This window comes from Mus pahari, chromosome 11 (genome assembly GCF_900095145.1).
Source record: "Mus pahari chromosome 11, PAHARI_EIJ_v1.1, whole genome shotgun sequence".
NCBI lineage: Eukaryota > Metazoa > Chordata > Mammalia > Rodentia > Muridae > Mus > Mus pahari.
Genome location: NC_034600.1, coordinates 26,096,178 through 26,113,253, shown reverse-complemented (window position 1 = coordinate 26,113,253; position 17,076 = coordinate 26,096,178). Strand labels below are relative to the sequence as shown.

Below are 17,076 nucleotides of genomic sequence, written 5' to 3'. Positions count from 1 at the left end.
CTGGCAGTTCTGTCCAGTAGGAACTGGTCTACACAGGGCGTAGTCAAACCTCAGTAGACTGCCACTTTGGCCTGTCCCTTCCTTCCACTTCCTTGTTCCAGTGTTTTCACAGGAAGGGGTGGGAACTACCATTCAAAACAGTTGCCATTACATGACGTGCACTTTCGTTTCTCTTAACATGGCTGTGTAGGAGAGTCAGCTGTCACTGGAGAATGTGGAGTGGCATCAACATGGGCTTATTGGGGAGTGGGAGCTGAGCAGATGGAGTCTGGGATCAGCAGTCACTTGACTCTGACCCCTTCTGTCCCGGGCTGCGGGGAGGCACAGCATCAGGGCACTTCTGACTTAGGGCATGGTGTGAGCAAGGAACTTTGTCCTCTTATTATTTAGGAACCACTATCGAACGCTGCGCCAGGCTATTATCGACATGGTTTTGGCCACGGAGATGACAAAACACTTTGAACACGTGAACAAGTTTGTGAACAGCATCAACAAGCCACTGGCAGCTGAGGTAAGGGCTCCTACACAATGAGCTAGTGCAGTGTGCTTCTGTGAGAGCCGAGGTGAATGGGCCTGTGTAGCGAAATACTGGAGCATGTCTCTCTCAGAGCCTGCTCTGGCACCAAAGCATTTTCTGCCTCTCCAACGTGAGGTGGTTATCAGCCTGGAGCTGAGGAAGGAGCTTGGGGATGAGAAGGGGCTGACAGCTGCCCACTGCAATTCCTCAGGCAGGCCCTGAGATGCAGGGATAGACAGAGGAGCCCCAGATGAGCAGAATGAGCGGTGGCGGCATGGTAGGAAGACCCGCACTTTCTGTTCTGTTCCTTGGACTCATAGGATCTCAAAGCATAGGGACTGCTTTACAGAACCATACTCTTGCTGGTATCATCAAAGTGAACAAGTATATTAGTTCTTTTCTGTTGCCGTGATGAAATCTCCGCATGAGAAGCAAGTTGGGGAAGAAAAGGTTTATTTATTCTCAGTCAGTGTTTCCTGGAGGGAAGTTAAGCAAGAACTCAAGACCAGGAGTCTGAAGGCAGAAATGCAGCTACTTCATGCAGCACTAATTCTGACCAGGAAGACACTCCCAGCCAAGGAAGTATGGCGGACACCGTGGGAGGAGGAAGGAAGCTCACAGACACATTCGCCAGTTGGTGCTCGGCCACTTCTCTTATAGATCAAAATCAGTTGTCTGGGGATGGTGCCGTCAATAGGTTGACCTTCCCATAACAATTAACAATCAACAGAATCCCACAGAGATGGGCGTGTACAGGCCGATCTGATCTGGGCAATCCCTCAACTAAGGCTCCCTTCTTGGAAGACCCTATGATATGTCAAATTGACAGTTAAAGCTAACTCTGTGACTAAAAAACAAAGATGTAAGCTTTTTTTCTTCCTTATAAATGTATCATATTTTCCCTCCCTCTCTCAAAAATAAAAAATAAAATAAAAAGAGACAAACTAACATTGAAAATCTGTAGGGAAGTATGGAGGACCTGAAGAAAATAAAAAGAATATGTTCAAAATATATAAAATGTTTTTCTTACAACTCTGGGCTTTAGAAATGAGACGTAATGTTCACCCTTTACTAACACGAAATCAGCTCTCTCCTCGGAAACCATAAGGGTGTGCCATAGCTCCTGAAAGGCATACGTTTCCAGTCTTGTAAAAGGCAGAATAAATGTTCTGAAGGTAACTTGATGATCAGTAGGGACGCTGTCTATAGAACCCATCACATGACCAGCCTAGGGAGAGGAAGAGTCCCCAGCTCATCTGTGTTGAACCTCATCTCCGACGGACGCCGTCACACAAGCCAGGGTTTCCCTCCCAGCAGAGGTAGAGAGGCACAAGTAAGTGTCTTGACGTTGTGAGCAGAAAACTGTACAGAATGACTGAATTTGGAATTGAGACGGTCATCTCTGAATACCTCCAATTCTGTTTGAGATTGACTGTCCGCCACATCGTCTGCAGTAAACAATACCCTCTTAGGGTGTTGGGAAAACAGCGTCTAGAACCATCTTCCCTCAGGGGTCCAATAAAGAGGACCAGCCTCAAAACGTAATCCCACTATTCGGCAGGCCATCTTTCAGCTTGGCCCAGCTCTGGAGAGCTAATTAACTGCTTCATACAAACCCATGGTGCCTCTTGGAGAGAATAGTTCTCCAGGCTCAGTGAAATTGGTGTGAATGTGTACATGCCCACCGAGTCACAGACCTGGTTCCGTGCCCTGGGCCACTGGCATTCCCCCAGTAGGTACATAACACTGCATAACCATGTCTTCAGAGACTGCCAAACACACATTCTCTTATATTTTGGCCCAAACGTACATGCTTCACACTTTACACTAGTTATCTCTCAGTGAGAGCCAGCCAGGAAGCACACGTGGATGTACACATGGCTGCCGGACGGGGGGTGGGTAGGCAGCGAGAGGAAACCAAGTAAAAACAAATGGAGATGTCATTGAAAAGTCACAATTTTTCAACTTAGATGGATTAAAATAACTGAAAGTTATGTTTTCCTACATTTCTGAGGAGTGGGGGAGAGGGAGGGAGAGTGGGAGACAGCCCCTTTTAAGGTGATCTCCTAAACTGCTCAGAGCAAATGCTGCCTGTATCTGTTACGCCAAGTCAGTGGATGATGGGGACTTTTGGCCTTTTGAATTCTGTACGATATTGATGGTTTTTAAAGACGATGCTAACATGTTACTTATGGATGTAGGAATCAAACAGTTCCCATTGCTAAGTCCCAGACAGACCTGTATGCCCGGTGAGTTAGCCTCTGTGGGCTTCCCTGGCCCTGATCTGATCGTTTTTTGTTTTGTTTTGTTTTGTTTTTTTTCCAGAGTGAGGGCAGCGATTGTGAATGCAACCCTACCGGGAAGAACTTTCCTGAAAACCAAATCCTCATCAAACGCATGATGATTAAGTGTGCCGACGTGGCCAACCCGTGCCGGCCCTTGGACCTGTGCATTGAATGGGCTGGAAGGATCTCCGAGGAGTACTTTGCCCAGGTGTGTTTCTATGTGGGAAGTGCCCCTTCCCTTCTGGGAACAGGCCTTAGGTCACAGAACTCTGGGGGTCCCACAGCTAGGGAACTTCTCTTCCCTAGAAGGCCACTCTCAGCGCTCACTGGAGATGTGTGGCTCTCTCAAGAGACAGGCCAGTGTGCTAGCCACTGACCAAAACCCTCCTGGGCTAGCGGGAATTCTGTAACTGATGGATCCTGGACTTTTCTAAGAACTAGGAAACTGTATTTACTACAACATTACTGTCTCCCTGGTGCATTATGGGAGGCACATCCTGCTCATGGGTCACCCGCTTTACTCAGAGATCGTTATAGACACAGGTAAGCCCACACCTTGGTTCAAAGGGGTGGCTATCTAGAGAGATGGTTCAGTGGGTAAGGACGCTTGCTATATAAACATGAGCACTTAACGTAGAATCTTAGCACCCGTTTTAAGAATCAGGGCGTGGCCGTGTTAGCACCTTTGACCTCAGCACCGTGCAGGGTCAGAGATGGGGCTGTTGGAGTTCAACAGGGTCCAGCCCCACTCTAGGTCCAGAGAGACCTTGTGTCAAAGGAATGAGGCAAATAATCATAGGCAGGACACCTGACATCCTTCAGCCTTTGCCCACAAGCACCCCAAGACACATGTGCACATAGGCCATACACAACACTCACATATATACATGCATGCATGCACATATGCATACACATACCAAAAACTAGTAAAAAATAATAATAATAAAAGATAAAAAAGTACCCCTAAGGATATGTCTGTGTTAGATTCTATGGGAATTCGGATTTTTTTTTTCCTAGACAAAGGAGAAAGGGGCTTTACAGAATGATATTAGAATTCTATGTTTGAAGGATTTAAAAATGTAAAAACAGGATAAAAAGATAAAGCTCTAAAAGACTGTAAACTGCCAGCTATCTTTTGAAGTAGAGTACTATTTCAAGGAAAAACTTTATAGACTGGTGTCTGTATGTATCACAGAAGATAGACAGCAAGCGCCGGGCGTGGTGGTGCACGCCTTTAATCCCAGCACTCGGGAGGCAGAGGCAGGTGGATTTCTGAGTTCAAGGCCAGCCTTGTCTACAAAGTGAGTTCNAAAAAAAAAAAAAAAAAAAAAAAAAAAAAAAAAAAAAAAAAAGATAGACAGCAAGCAACCGTAAGTAACACATAGTGGGTGGTCTGCTACCTGGCTGGGATGTATAACTGAGGCAGACTGGAGAATAGCTGATGCTGTATAGCAGGGCTGTCTAGGAAGGAGCCACTGAGCTGCAGAAAAGTCAGCCAGGCAGTTCTGAGCTTGTCTGTGTCAGGGATGGGGAGAGGGGAGGAGCGGATGAAGTAAGGAGAATGAGGGTATGGACCACATCACTCTCAGAAGATCAGTAGATATTTGAGCTGAGCCAGAAGTCATTCATTAATGGGCTTCCTGGGACCCACATGGGTCATGGGTCCCAGGACTTGATGCTCACTCCTCGTTCCTGACACCAGGAGTAGGTCCCACTGTTAAGTTCTCAGGGGTCCTTTCTCTCACAATAATGTAGTGACAATGCCAGTGTGGCCTGAAAAATCAGGTTGCAAATGAAGCCTGTGATGAGTTCCAGACATTATCAAGGAATGTGGATGTCTTAGTTGCTGTGAAGAGACACCATGTCCAAGACAACTCTTCTAGGAACAATATTTAGTTGGGGCTGGCCTACAGGTTCAGAGGTTCAGTTCATTATCAAGGAGTGCCAGCATCCAGGCAGGCATGGAGCAGGAGGAGCTGAGAGTTTTATGTCTTCATCTGAAGGCTGGTGGCATAGACTGGCTTCCAGGCAGCTAGGAGGAGGGTCTTAAAGCTCATTACCATAACGACATGCTTCCTCCAATGAGGCCACACCTCCTAATAGTGCCACTCCCTGGGCCAAGCGTATTCAAATCACCACAGTGGATCTCACCGTTCAACTTCAAGAGTCCACGCACCCTGTATCATGTGGGATACCCAGATGTCCATGCACCTTGACAGCGGTGTGTTAACACTCCCTGAGGAAAAGCAACACATTCACCTCACAGCCCAGCTGCTCTGGTACTGGTCCTAGAGACTCCCTGACTGTGGCTGCATGTGAAAGTGTCCCGTAGTCAGAAGACACACACTGAGAGGTTAAGAAAAAAAAAGCTGTTCTCACTGCTGCATATGTGTTGTTTTTAAGTGAAAATAGTCACAAACAACAACAAAAGAGAACAAACAAAAACACATGAGCATGCCTGCCGCCAGGGATACAGTGGCTATTGCTCTTGACTTGTGTGGTCTACTGCCTCCATTGCATGGGCTATCGGCAGTTTGACCTTTGCTGCAAATGGCAACTAGTGGCATAGGCTGTAGGAGTGTAGATGTGACCTTACAAAAGCAAAAGCAGATCACAAGAAAAGGGACTAAGTTCTTCCAGGCCAGGGCTTCAGGGGGAGCTGTGGAATCACGCAGAATGAGACATTAGGGCTATGATGACGAAGCTCTTTGGAAAGCACTGTCCTGACATCCTTTAGGTCCTGGATTCAAGATAGGAGAGGGGAAAGGGGAGGGAGAGATGAGACCTGAACACGGTCACTGTGGGTCACCTCAGGAACCAACGTTTGTGTGCTCTGGGCTTCTTCTGAGAAACATGCAGGTCCTGGGAGGGATTCTCACATACCCGCAGCCGTCACTGCAAGGGATTCTCATGCGCCCACAGCCCTGTGCACTGGTGTGGTTTTCTTCCTCATAGACTGATGAAGAGAAGAGGCAGGGGCTGCCTGTGGTGATGCCGGTGTTCGACCGCAATACCTGCAGCATCCCCAAATCCCAGATCTCCTTCATCGACTACTTCATAACAGACATGTTTGATGCTTGGGATGGTAAGTCAGTTGCTACTTTATCACCCACAAAGGACATTTTGTTATACTTAATGAAGATCACCTTCAATGGCACAGGCTGGGCCTAAAGGTAAATAAAATACTCAAGTATGTATGTGTGTTTCCTCACTCTCCTGGACGGGAACACGGGCTGATACAATGCATGAGGGCAGGGGCAGCAGAGATGCCAAGTGGTTGCTTCAGAAACCCTGTGCATATGGTAGGGGTGAAAGACTACACTAGGCAGATCGACTTTACCTAGGGTGACTGGTAGCTTATAAAGTGTTGAGGGACTAAGGGTAGGGAGGGACATTCAAGATGGGTGAAGGCCATTCAATGGGGGGTTAGGGTACCTGGAATGCTTCATTAGCACAGGGAAGCATTTCGGAAATCTCAGATGCTAGCTGAACGGGTTTAGTCAGGAGAAAGGAAACTGATCCTGTAATCAACTAAGGCTATGTGACATTCATCGGGTAGGGGGTTTGAATACCCCAGACAAGGTCAGAGAAAGAGAAGCCCTGATAATAAAGGGAGTCTCCCATATTGTGCTGAGCCCAGAGGCTGTCCAGTCATGGTGGAATTCGTCAACCTTAATTAGCAGAGTTTCCCCACCTACATACGTAGGCCATGAGCCTTCTGTGGGCAGCAGGTAAGGCACGTGCATCCCAGCATCTGGTGCAGTCTTGGGAGTGTCACCAGGACGAATAAGGCTTCACTTTTCAAAGGCCACATTTCCAAAGTGTACAGCCATTTCACTCTCACACTGGAAGACATTCAACTAAGCAAATGTATCTCACCCTCCGTGAATTTCAGATTCATGAGAATTAAGTAAAAACCCTGTTTATATTTCAGCAACTAATACATTCAGGCTAGGGACAAAGTGCATACGTATCTCAGAGTGGTAAACCACTTGCCTAGAGCACAAGGCCCTGGGTTCAACTCCTAACACTACAATGAATGAATGAATGAATGAATGAATGAAATAAAAAAAGAAAGAAAAAGAAAGGAAGGAAAGACAGACTGCTAGACACCAAAGTCGTGTTTATAGACTTGGCCTCATGCAGCCCAAGCCCTGACCTCGGGGATATGTGTCCTCTGGTCGTTTTTGTGGGGATACACATGCACACAGATGTCAGTCATCCTGCAGTCATACACCACTCTCTGTCCCCTAGAGCTGGGATTACAAGTGCATGCCACCATGGCCAGCTTTTGCACCTGGTCTGGGAATTGAACTCGGGTCCTCACAATCGCATGGCAAGCCTGTTACTGACTATCTTCTCGACTGCTGTTACTGCCCAAGCCTAATAACTCCTTGTGAATTCAATGGTCTCTTCTGCTTGCAGCCTTTGCTCACCTGCCTGCCCTGATGCAGCACCTGGCCGATAACTATAAACACTGGAAGACACTGGATGACCTCAAGTGCAAAAGTCTGAGACTTCCATCTGACAGCTGAAGCCATGCCCGAGAAGGGGTCACTGTGAATCACAGGATAGAACAAGCGAGAGGGTTTCCTTTACAATGGAAGTGACAGGTGGACACTAAGGGGATGGTGTTTAATATCCGACCTGAATCATGCACGCCCCCAAACTTCATTTCCAGAAAGTTCTGTTCCATCAATAAAAATATGTTCTTTTGAATCACTCAGCGACACAACGAGCCGCCTGGCAGCCTCTTCTGCCAAGCTGTTAGCCTGCGTGCCCTTGTAAAGCCCACGGAGCTGACTGACTTACTGACGGTACAAGCAGGACACAAGAAGCAAAGACCAGTTGTCTGTGTGTCCATCCTCCTGACATAGGCCAGGTAGCTTAGCCAGGGTTCAGCTCAACTGTTACCAGAAAACTAACTACTGAGGCCTTGCTTGACCACTTTCCTCAGTGGCAAAAGGATGAAGGATTCCTAAACATCTTCTCCGAGCAAATGGATGTGAAAAAGAAGCTTGGTAAAATGAGCAGAATGAGAATGAGATGGTCAATAAACTACTTAGCACTGTGGTTCCCATGGCTACATGGTAGACAGTATGGTATCCATGTCAGAACACAGCCTGGGCCTGCTGGGTGTCCCATGGATGGGTGTCAGTCACTCGTGGAGTCCCCTTTCCTCTGTGGAACCCGCCTTTTGGAAGCCAGCTGATAGGGAAGGAGTGGGTTCCCAGTTAGGGGAGTCCTTGAGCACCCCTTACTTCAGACTCAAGGACACAGCCACAAGTCAGAGTATCTATAAAGCCATTAAGTCCGAATGCTTGTGGATAAGGTTTTAAAAAAAAAAAAAATTAAGAGAAGAGAAATTTATATATTTGCTGTTCAAAGATTTTTATTAACATAATCTAAACGTCCTGGATCTTCTCCGCTAGTTTGCTGGGCATTACCTGTCTGTATTTGGGGAGAAAATGGGTAAGTTTCAAAGTTCGGATATCCTTAATTTATATTTGAGATCATGCCATTTGCTTTAATGATGTAAAAAGAGACTGCAAGAAGTGTAAATATGGCGGGACAGAGGCACGGAGAGGCAGTAAATACTATTTTACGCTATCACCCATATGCTGACATCCCTTAAAGCACAAGGGCATATTTTTATACAACTTTTCACAAGGCTCTGTGCTCTGCATACGGTCAGGCAGATCTTCCCTCTCTTGTCAGCCATCCCGCCTCTATGTGTTACGAACACCAGAAACCAAGTAAACAAAATACTTTTATTTTATCTGTACTCCATGATGCATTTTAGAGATGTATAGACCCTGAACTGATAGAATCAGTAGCTACATTTTTTTTTTTCCATGTGAAGATTGGACCTTGGAGTATGTGGAAATCAGTACATGGGGAAGAGACAACTTATCGCTATGTAATGTGCCAATGGTTTTTTTCTATGTTTTGTACCAAAGTTTAAACATATATGACAATTCCACGCAAAGAAATGCATTTAAATTATTTTTGTTAGATGGTGAGAGGGTTTGCTTGGTCAGGACAGGAGACGGCTTTCTATTGTACTGCTGCGTTACCTACATGTGATGAAATGTTTTTGTGAAGTACTTGTAACTAAATTCTTACAGCCATTTTTCATTCCCAACAGCTGTTTTTATTTTATCTCTTTGGCCTAAACTTTTCACAGTTTCAAATTTGGGGTTTTAGTGTCTTTTATTTCACGAGTCTCCAACTTTGTTTCGGAACACTGGAGTCAGAGTGGCAAGACCTCAGAGACAAAGACAATCTCCCTAGGCTTCGGAAACCAGCCCCATCCACGGGCAGTCTAGGAACATTTATCAGGTGCCTGACATTTCCTATATAAAACACTACAGCTTGCTCGGTGTTAACGCTGAATCAATTTCACGTTAACTTCAAATGTGGATGTTGAATGCTCTGGACATCCGGGTGCTGAAGCTTAGGTAAAACCTGCTCCTGTCAGTGTAAATTCCAGAGATCTTCTGAGTTGCTAAGTGGCATATTCTTCCAATTTATTGGAATCATGGACTTCCAGGTAATGTTCATGCACCTCAGATAATTTCTATATGACACATAGAAACTATTGTAAGTGCCTCTTGCTTGTGTTTACTATGACACCACATGTTGAGAGGACCTATATTAACTTAGGAAAACATAAAGGCAAGAAAAGGCATGTTACTACTGTCCCATAGAGGGAAGTTAGTTTTAAAATACTGTTATATGGACCAGAATGGTCTTGCGGTTTCAGGCACTCTTCAGTCAGGGGTGGCTACCCTCCCCAGCAAAGGTCAGGTATACCAATACGATTGGACCCCCTTCAGCTTGAGCAGCGGACAAAGCCGTGTTGTACAAATGCACCCAGAGACCCAGCTCAAAGCAACAAGGTACACACTCCAGTGTTCCAGTGCTGACAGAGGAGTGGATGAGAAGAGACCACATGCATGTAATATTTGCTGACCTCAGCTCTCATTCTCTTCCTCTAAATTGCAAGTTCAAGTCCCAGGAGCAGTCTACATAGGACTACTGAACAGTGCAGGCACCAGTCCTAGCCACAGTCGCCCATCCCCCTCAGTCTCTCTGACCTCGGTCACTCACACCAGGTCTCTCACTGGGCTGGAGGCTGCCCTCTGAGCAGCCTTGTTCTTGTGGTGGGAAACTACTCAGCTGGCTGCTTGACTAGGGCCTTGTCTGCTACTAAGACTCAAGCATGGCTTCTGCCATTCCATTTGAATAGATTACTACCACAAATCACAAATCTAAAACGGGTTAAGAAGCACTTTAAAAAAAAACCAAACCCACACAGTATGAATTCTTTGTCTTATATTATTTAAGAAAACATCTTTACAAACCAATAGCCTAAAACAAATTAGCCAAAGTAAACAGCAAATGGATGCACTCCTGTCACTTTGAGTGGACGGTGTCACTTTGAGCGGATGGTGCGTCTGCCTGGCTGGTGGGTGCTTCCCCCATGATATCTGCAGGGTGGATGATGACAAACTGCCTCCTGTGCTGACTCCTCGAATAACAATGGTTTGCTGGCTAAAAGACACTTTGATTTTCCCATTTGCATCCTGCTATGTCCTAACTAAGGCAGCTCATGCTGTAATGCTATCTTTTTATATAAAGCTATTTTCACTGTGAACTGCGCCACCAGCAAGGACTGGGAACACTCTTGGTTTTCCTAACATGGTCACCAGGTCATCCGCTCAGCCCTTCTCACTCTCCTCCCCTGGTCTCTGCGTTTAAGGCTGTTCAGTGATGGTGATGGGCGCTGGAGAGAGAGCTTACCTCCCAAGGCCTTGGGTTCCTCATTTCTAACATTTTTGCCACTCATCTCCCTATGATTTTAACGCTACCAAGCTTTGACTGTAGGCAGCTGTGAATGTTAGAACTAGCAAAAGCAAGAATTTAGAGCGTCCATGTAGGGAGCATAGTATGTGTGTGCACACCCAAATCTGTAGACATACACTCATCTTGCCTGTCTTTAATAAGATTTCTTAATCAGCAGTTCAAGGGCAACCCTCCCCCTATTCTTACTGTGTGGAGTATATTTTACATTTTAGTGCCAAAAGTGAGAGTACTATCATCAGACTGGTAGGGCGAGGAGCACGATCCAGTCTTAGTGGATGTTAAGAGAGCTGAAGAGTGAAGCTGTTCTCAACCATTTAAGGCAAGCGGACAGGACAATTCAGCTACAGTTCCTGACCTGAGAACAAGCCGTGCCTCCTTCCTAACCCAGGACGCATCCAAGAACACCCGAAGACTGTTTCTGCCAGTCAGGGGTCAGGCCAGTTCACACTGAGAACAAAATGCTCAGATGATGCCTGGGACCGGAGAACAAGGGGATTTTAGTGGGCATGAGTAAATAGTTTTTTTCAATGACTTAAATTAGTTGGTACCAAACAAAATCATTGTACTTAAAGAATAGAATTCCTTTTTAGGGGGGGCTAATATTCAAGTTTGGTTCTGTTGGACACCGGTAGCTTCCAAGGAGCAGGAGAATTTGCCGCAGAAAGGATAGATCTCCCATGACAAGTCTCAGACAGTCTCTAAGGAAACCCAAAAGAACACTTGTAAATAATGTGTGGCAACTTTACAGTTATCATTTTTTTCTACTGTTTTACGAGACAGAACACAGCACCCACCATTTGTACAGCAACAAGGCCATGTTGTGCTATGTTCTTGGGTGGACAGATGTTGCTGACAGACAGACAGGTAGACAGACCTTCACAGGCAAGAAAACAGTACAGTAAGGGATCAGGGTGTTGATGTTTTTCAGGGTCCTGGGCACATTGCATTGGCTGTGCAGGGTTCTCGTCTGCACACATGTCCACACATGTCCACACATGTCCACACATGTCCACTCCTTCAAGTGGACTCTGGGTATAAGTCGCCATTCTCTTCTAACTTCTGAAATAACTTTAAGCTGCGTAATCCAGATTCTCGCTCTCCATTTTTCCACAAAATAATGAGATGATCTGCAGAGCACGTCACTAGTCCATGATCCTCAAAGTATAGAAACATCTGTAAAATAAATTGAAACACTAATTCGAGACTGGCAAGGAGAGGCTGACGCTAGGTAACCACACACCCTTGACTCGACCGTGGAGATGTCTTTGGATTTGAACACAAGCATGATTTCACTGTCTGACGAGAGACTTCCTTGTTTTCAGCATTGGTGAATCAAGCTAGGGTCCTGCCCGCTGCTCTACCTCCAGGCTGTATCCTGAAGCCCAGTCAGGGCTTAGTTCCTGACTAAGGCTTCCACCTGACTAAGGTCACCACCTACTGCTATATTAGCCTCCCTAGTGCTGGGATTACAAGCACATGCTACCATGGCTAGTGAAAAGTGTCCTCAAAACCTATTGCTACAATCAATATTTAGTGTTTCAATGTATTCTGCTGACTAACTACGGAAGTACAGTAACAGCTATTCCTGCAAAGTATATGAGTTCTTAAATATCATCTGCGTTTTTCACAGTCTAATTACTCACATATTGGCTTTAAGATTTGTCAGACACGGATCCTCTCACACTTGCATGATTTACTAGAAAATGACTACCAATAAAAATGTCTTAATCCCAAATTTTCTGAGATAAACACTGGCTTCAGCGATTTCTGTAAAATCGAGATGCTAAGTCAGTGCACAGCATTTACTGGGTGACTTCAGCTTATTGTGAAAACGAGGACCAACAGCTGGGGTACCAACGAAGGATTCCATAATCCATGCCACAGAAACTCAGAACAGAGACCCAGCAATAACAGCAGAAGGACCACGGAGAGAAGACTCCACGTAAGGGCAGAGGGTGTGCTAGGGGAGGCACAGGATACAGGTTAAGTGCAGAACCCAGAAAGGATGATGCTGTGATGGAGAAAGGGGTGGTGTGTGAGAGAGAAGCCTAGGACAAGGTGAGGTTCTTTAATGACCCAGTAAGAAGGGAGGAGCCAGGGACAAGAGAGCAAGGTCAAAGGTTAGGACTTACGAATGACTACGGAGTAAAAGGGAGAGATACAGAGCAAAAATTCTCAGGACAACTAGAACGCCATTGGTGCATGGGCAGAAGGGCAGGGCCAGGCAGTGATCAGGAGAACACAAAAGGCCTGAGGATATTCAGGGCAGTGCCCGAGAGCATCAGCCTGGATTTGCCCATGAAGCCAAAGGTGCTTTTCTAAAATGCTGACGTGCAGGCTGGGAAGGCAGCTCAGTGATGGCTGCTTGCCTAGGCACGTACAGCATGTGAAAGCCTTGGGAGTCAGGGAGGAGACAAAGGAGCGAACTCTTCCACCAAAGTCCCTTTAACTCAAAGACTGATAAATGGGCGGTCTCAAAGGTCTCTTCTGCCGCTTAAAACTTTTAATGGAGAGACGGCTCAGCAGTTCTTCCAGAGTGCCTAGGTTCAATTCCCAGCACCTACATGACACCTCACAACCAGCTAACTTCAGTCCCTGAGGATTCAATACCCTCTTCTAGCCTTCACGGGCTTTGCAGGGAAAGTGGATTCCATATGCTCAGTGAGTTCCCACTGTTTTAAAAGTAAAGCTCAAACTCGCTGATCTTACTCTTTCTGGGTTGTTCTCTGCTTATGGGAACCCAGTGAGTCTATCCAACCTGTCTGTTCTCTACCACAGCGTAAGCACGAGCTAGGCCTGCTGTGTGCCACATCATGCTCACCACCTAAACTCTGCACCACAGCCACTTAGACCAAAACAAAGGTAAAAACGAGGCACTAGGCAATGTCACAGAGGACGGCAAAGACGAGCAAGACATGGCTCTGAGCAACAGGGAACACACGTCGCCTTGGCTCTGTATCTATTAGTCTGGCAGACCCTCTGAAGCTCATTTCAAATCCTCTCCCTCTGTAGACTTTGACAGGATACAGCAAAGGGTTTCTTCTAGCTGCCTTTCACCTGAGTCAACCATAAGTAGCCTTGGTCAACAGCTCAGTTAGGTCTTTTTCCTTCCTCTCCACAGAGGTATAAAATCCAAGAGAACAGGACTCCACTGTATAAAACTCCTCAGTGACCAGTGTGGCTGCTGCTTCTAGTCATGAATGCCCATCCATACTAAAGGTAATTTGTTCCTCATGGGCTAAAACCGGGAAGAACAAGTCAGGAAGTACATTACCTTCACTGCTATCTGGTCACACTGTTACTGGCGCCCATGGCCTCGGTACCACCACCAACCCCTTCCTTCCTTATAGACAATGGTGCTTACTGTAAAATATTAATATGCTTGCAATGCCACAAGTGAGACTCTTGTGCACAGTTCCCAAACTTCACGATGCATACGGTAAGGTAACGGGTCTACCAAACAGGCATTAAACAACGGCAGATGGAGACAATACTCGGCAGATTCTGAATTTGGTTATGATCCCTGGAACTAGAGTCTGTCGAGGCTTTTACCCTACACACAGAGCCCAACACCGCACAATTCCTATCGACTGTTGTGATACATGTTCAAGGTCACTAACACTGTCCTGTCATCAGCTCTCTCCTCCCATACGGTGTTGAGTAAGCCCATCCTTAAACCAATACATTGCTTGCATCCTCAGATCCTGTCTCTATGAAGGATGGGCCTAACTACTTGTACTATCATTATCTTATTCAGTATTCTTGTCTTGCAAAAGCCTGCAGCTGAGAGTGCGTGGGTCTTATGTAGAGCAACTGAATTAAAAAGAAGCATGACGCATGCATGAGCAGGAGCGGCCAGGCCTGCAGGCCTACTGGAAGTACCTCGACGGATGATGAGTGTCCGATCAGATCTCCGATGAGCTCCAGGGAACACGTGGTAGCGTTTTCTTCCTGCTTTTTAACAGGCTGGCTGGCCTGTTTGTTTACTCTTCCAAATCCCCACATATTAAAAAAGCCTACAAAAAAGACATTCATTTCAGTCACTTCAAAAACTACCGTGCTCTTTCCTTACAGGAAGGCAAAGTCTGAATACAATCATGTCTCACACTTGGTTTGTCGAGGGCTGAGCTGACGGCACAGACACCGCTGGGGTCTGTGAACACATTACGTTGTGTTTTCCTAATTCACTTAGCTCCTCATCTCCTACACTGCCCTATCCAGCCGCTAGTGGCAAGAAGACAGACATTGGAATGCAAGAGAAATAAACAGCCTTAAAGGTGTGTGTAATCACCGAAAATCAGGGGAGAGAGGCACATCAGACTGTGTATNGGGGGGGGGGGTGCTTCCTGGCCATTTAGATTACTGGAAAGTCACAGTTTTCTCTCAGAATATAAAACTGCAATTAATTCAGTTGAAATAATGAAACAGTTTTACACTGGGCAAAAGTAAGATGCTTCCTGTAAATGTCTGATTCCTACACAGAGCATATTCTATATGGCTCCTCATTACCACTTTTCGTTTTCCATCAAATGAGATGAGAAAGGAGGTAGAGAAGAAAGAGGGGAGAGAGAGAAGAGGAGGGAGGGAGGGAGGAGCCACAGAGGAGGGAGAGGAGCTTTAGTGAAGGAAGGCACACACCTGTTGGGACTGGCTCAGCGGCCAGCGGCTGTTTTTCTCGGACCTCCCACATGCGCACAGCGCCATCTTCTGAGCATGAGATTAACTGCCTGTGGGAACAAAAGCCAAAGAGAAAAGGACCAAAGGAGTTTCTCAGGAGGCCAAGTGCTCATTGCAGGAAACCATTGGGCCCTCCTCTGACCATAGCCAGCTCATGGCAAGGCTGACTGGCACAGGTTAGCATGGCTTTACAGTTCGAACCAGAAGCATTCGCCAGCAAAGCACACAGTGCACTGTAGGACACTGCTCAATGACATAAAAGTATCACCTCCATTTCCTGGATCATTTATAGGAACTACACAGTGTCCTAAGCAGCCTCTCTCCCATCCTCTCGTTCCTTCTCTTTCCACAGTGCCTCTCTTTCTCCACACATCTGGCATGGATAACGCTGCTCTGGGGCGTCATCACTGGATCCTTAGCTGCCGAATCAACCCTCATTTAGGAGCCTCAGGATGTAATGGGCTTACTATCTGATTTTAGCTGTAAACATACACCACCATAAAAAGAAATGAGTTTATAGAAAATATGAAAAAAGAAAAAATAGTACATTGTAAGTGACTGGGGTCTTTTACCTTATTAAATGACAATTTTAAATAAGCCCTTGGCGCTTTTGTAAACCTGTCATATATTGCTACAGCTCTTCGGTTACAGTCAGCCATGGCACATTCTCTATTTGAAGAAGGATGCCAAGGTCAAGACCTGGAGCCAGATAATTTGGCCACTGCAGAAATTACGCCGGAGACCCCAGGAACCGTGACTTTCATCTTTGCAGGAGAGACAGGAACAGTACCTGTTTGGAAGTTTATCGATGTGCAGGATGTTGGAATCATGTGCAGTTTTCTGGCAGGCAATCACACGCTTCAACTGTAGGTTATACACATATAACCCCCTTCCAACTGCAGCAAATATATTCTAGGCAGGGAGGGGGAGAAAGGTCAGAACGTGGCATAAAGCTCGTCTTTACTACCCAGTGTGATAGATTTCCTGCCCCTGTGTGACATCGGAAAGCCACTGTTACCTTCCCAGCCTTCAGACAGAAATTACAGCCCTGCCCTCTCAAGCTCCCCCTGTCAAAGCCACCAAGGAAGGGCTAGCACCTTAAGCAACTAGGAAGGAAGTCGGGAAGGCTCTGCACAGGGCGGCTCAGCCCTGCCTTCTCCTCTGAAGACCAGAGCTGCAGAAGCAGCGGCTGCTACCCTGGCCCTATGGAGGAAGGTGCAGACGTGCTCCCTGGGCTTCCAGAGCACAGGGACCCTTGGGAATTTACTAGGCTGTTCTTGTCTGGAAATGGAGGCAAAATGACTCGCACCACACATCCTAAGCAAACACCAGGCCATACACAACCTGAAGGAGTGCGTGCTGTAGTGGCACTATCCCAAGGTCAGCTGAAGAATTTAAAAGGCACTTTAAGAATTTAGAAAGTACTTTTGCTAACGCTCGCTTTACTTCAGCCTTACAGCATCTTGCTAAGTACAAAAGGGAGGCATTGTTGTTACTTTCCAGATGGGCGAGTTAAAATTGAAGAAATTGAAAGGCTGGTAAAACGGCTCAGTGGGTAAAGGTGTCTGATGACCCGAGTCTGATGACCCGAGTTCCAACCCTAGGACCCCTGGGACAAAGAAGAGAACCAGCTCCTGCAATTATCCTGACATCCACATGAGGATAACAGGACAACTATTCTCTCTCTCTCTCTCTCTCTCTCTCTCTCTCTCTCTCTCTCTCTCTCTC

The 17,076-nt window shown here is 46.3% G+C and overlaps 2 protein-coding genes across 9 annotated transcripts in view; one reads left to right on the top strand and one right to left on the bottom strand.

The window, feature by feature from the left end:
• The window catches only part of Pde8b (phosphodiesterase 8B), a 232,254-nt gene extending 224,729 nt beyond the window's left edge, over nucleotides 1–7,525 (top strand). For all 6 annotated transcript variants that reach the window (XM_021208709.1, XM_029543891.1, XM_021208708.2 and 3 more), the window contains 4 exons: nucleotides 391–511; nucleotides 2,843–3,010; nucleotides 5,758–5,887; nucleotides 7,228–7,525. In XM_021208709.1, coding sequence (XP_021064368.1) covers nucleotides 391–511; nucleotides 2,843–3,010; nucleotides 5,758–5,887; nucleotides 7,228–7,337 — 529 coding nt within the window. In that variant the 3' untranslated portion in view covers nucleotides 7,338–7,525. The remainder of the gene's footprint in view (nucleotides 1–390; nucleotides 512–2,842; nucleotides 3,011–5,757; nucleotides 5,888–7,227) is intronic.
• Nucleotides 7,526–8,677: 1,152 nt separating this feature from the next.
• Nucleotides 8,678–17,076, bottom strand: part of Wdr41 (WD repeat domain 41) — a 48,895-nt gene continuing 40,496 nt past the window's right edge. For all 3 annotated transcript variants that reach the window (XM_029543893.1, XM_029543894.1, XM_029543892.1), the window contains exons 10-13: nucleotides 16,139–16,260; nucleotides 15,310–15,398; nucleotides 14,554–14,687; nucleotides 8,678–11,844 (exon numbers count right to left, since the gene is read on the bottom strand). In XM_029543893.1, the coding sequence (XP_029399753.1) occupies nucleotides 11,689–11,844; nucleotides 14,554–14,687; nucleotides 15,310–15,398; nucleotides 16,139–16,260 (501 nt within the window). In that variant the 3' untranslated portion in view covers nucleotides 8,678–11,688. The remainder of the gene's footprint in view (nucleotides 11,845–14,553; nucleotides 14,688–15,309; nucleotides 15,399–16,138; nucleotides 16,261–17,076) is intronic.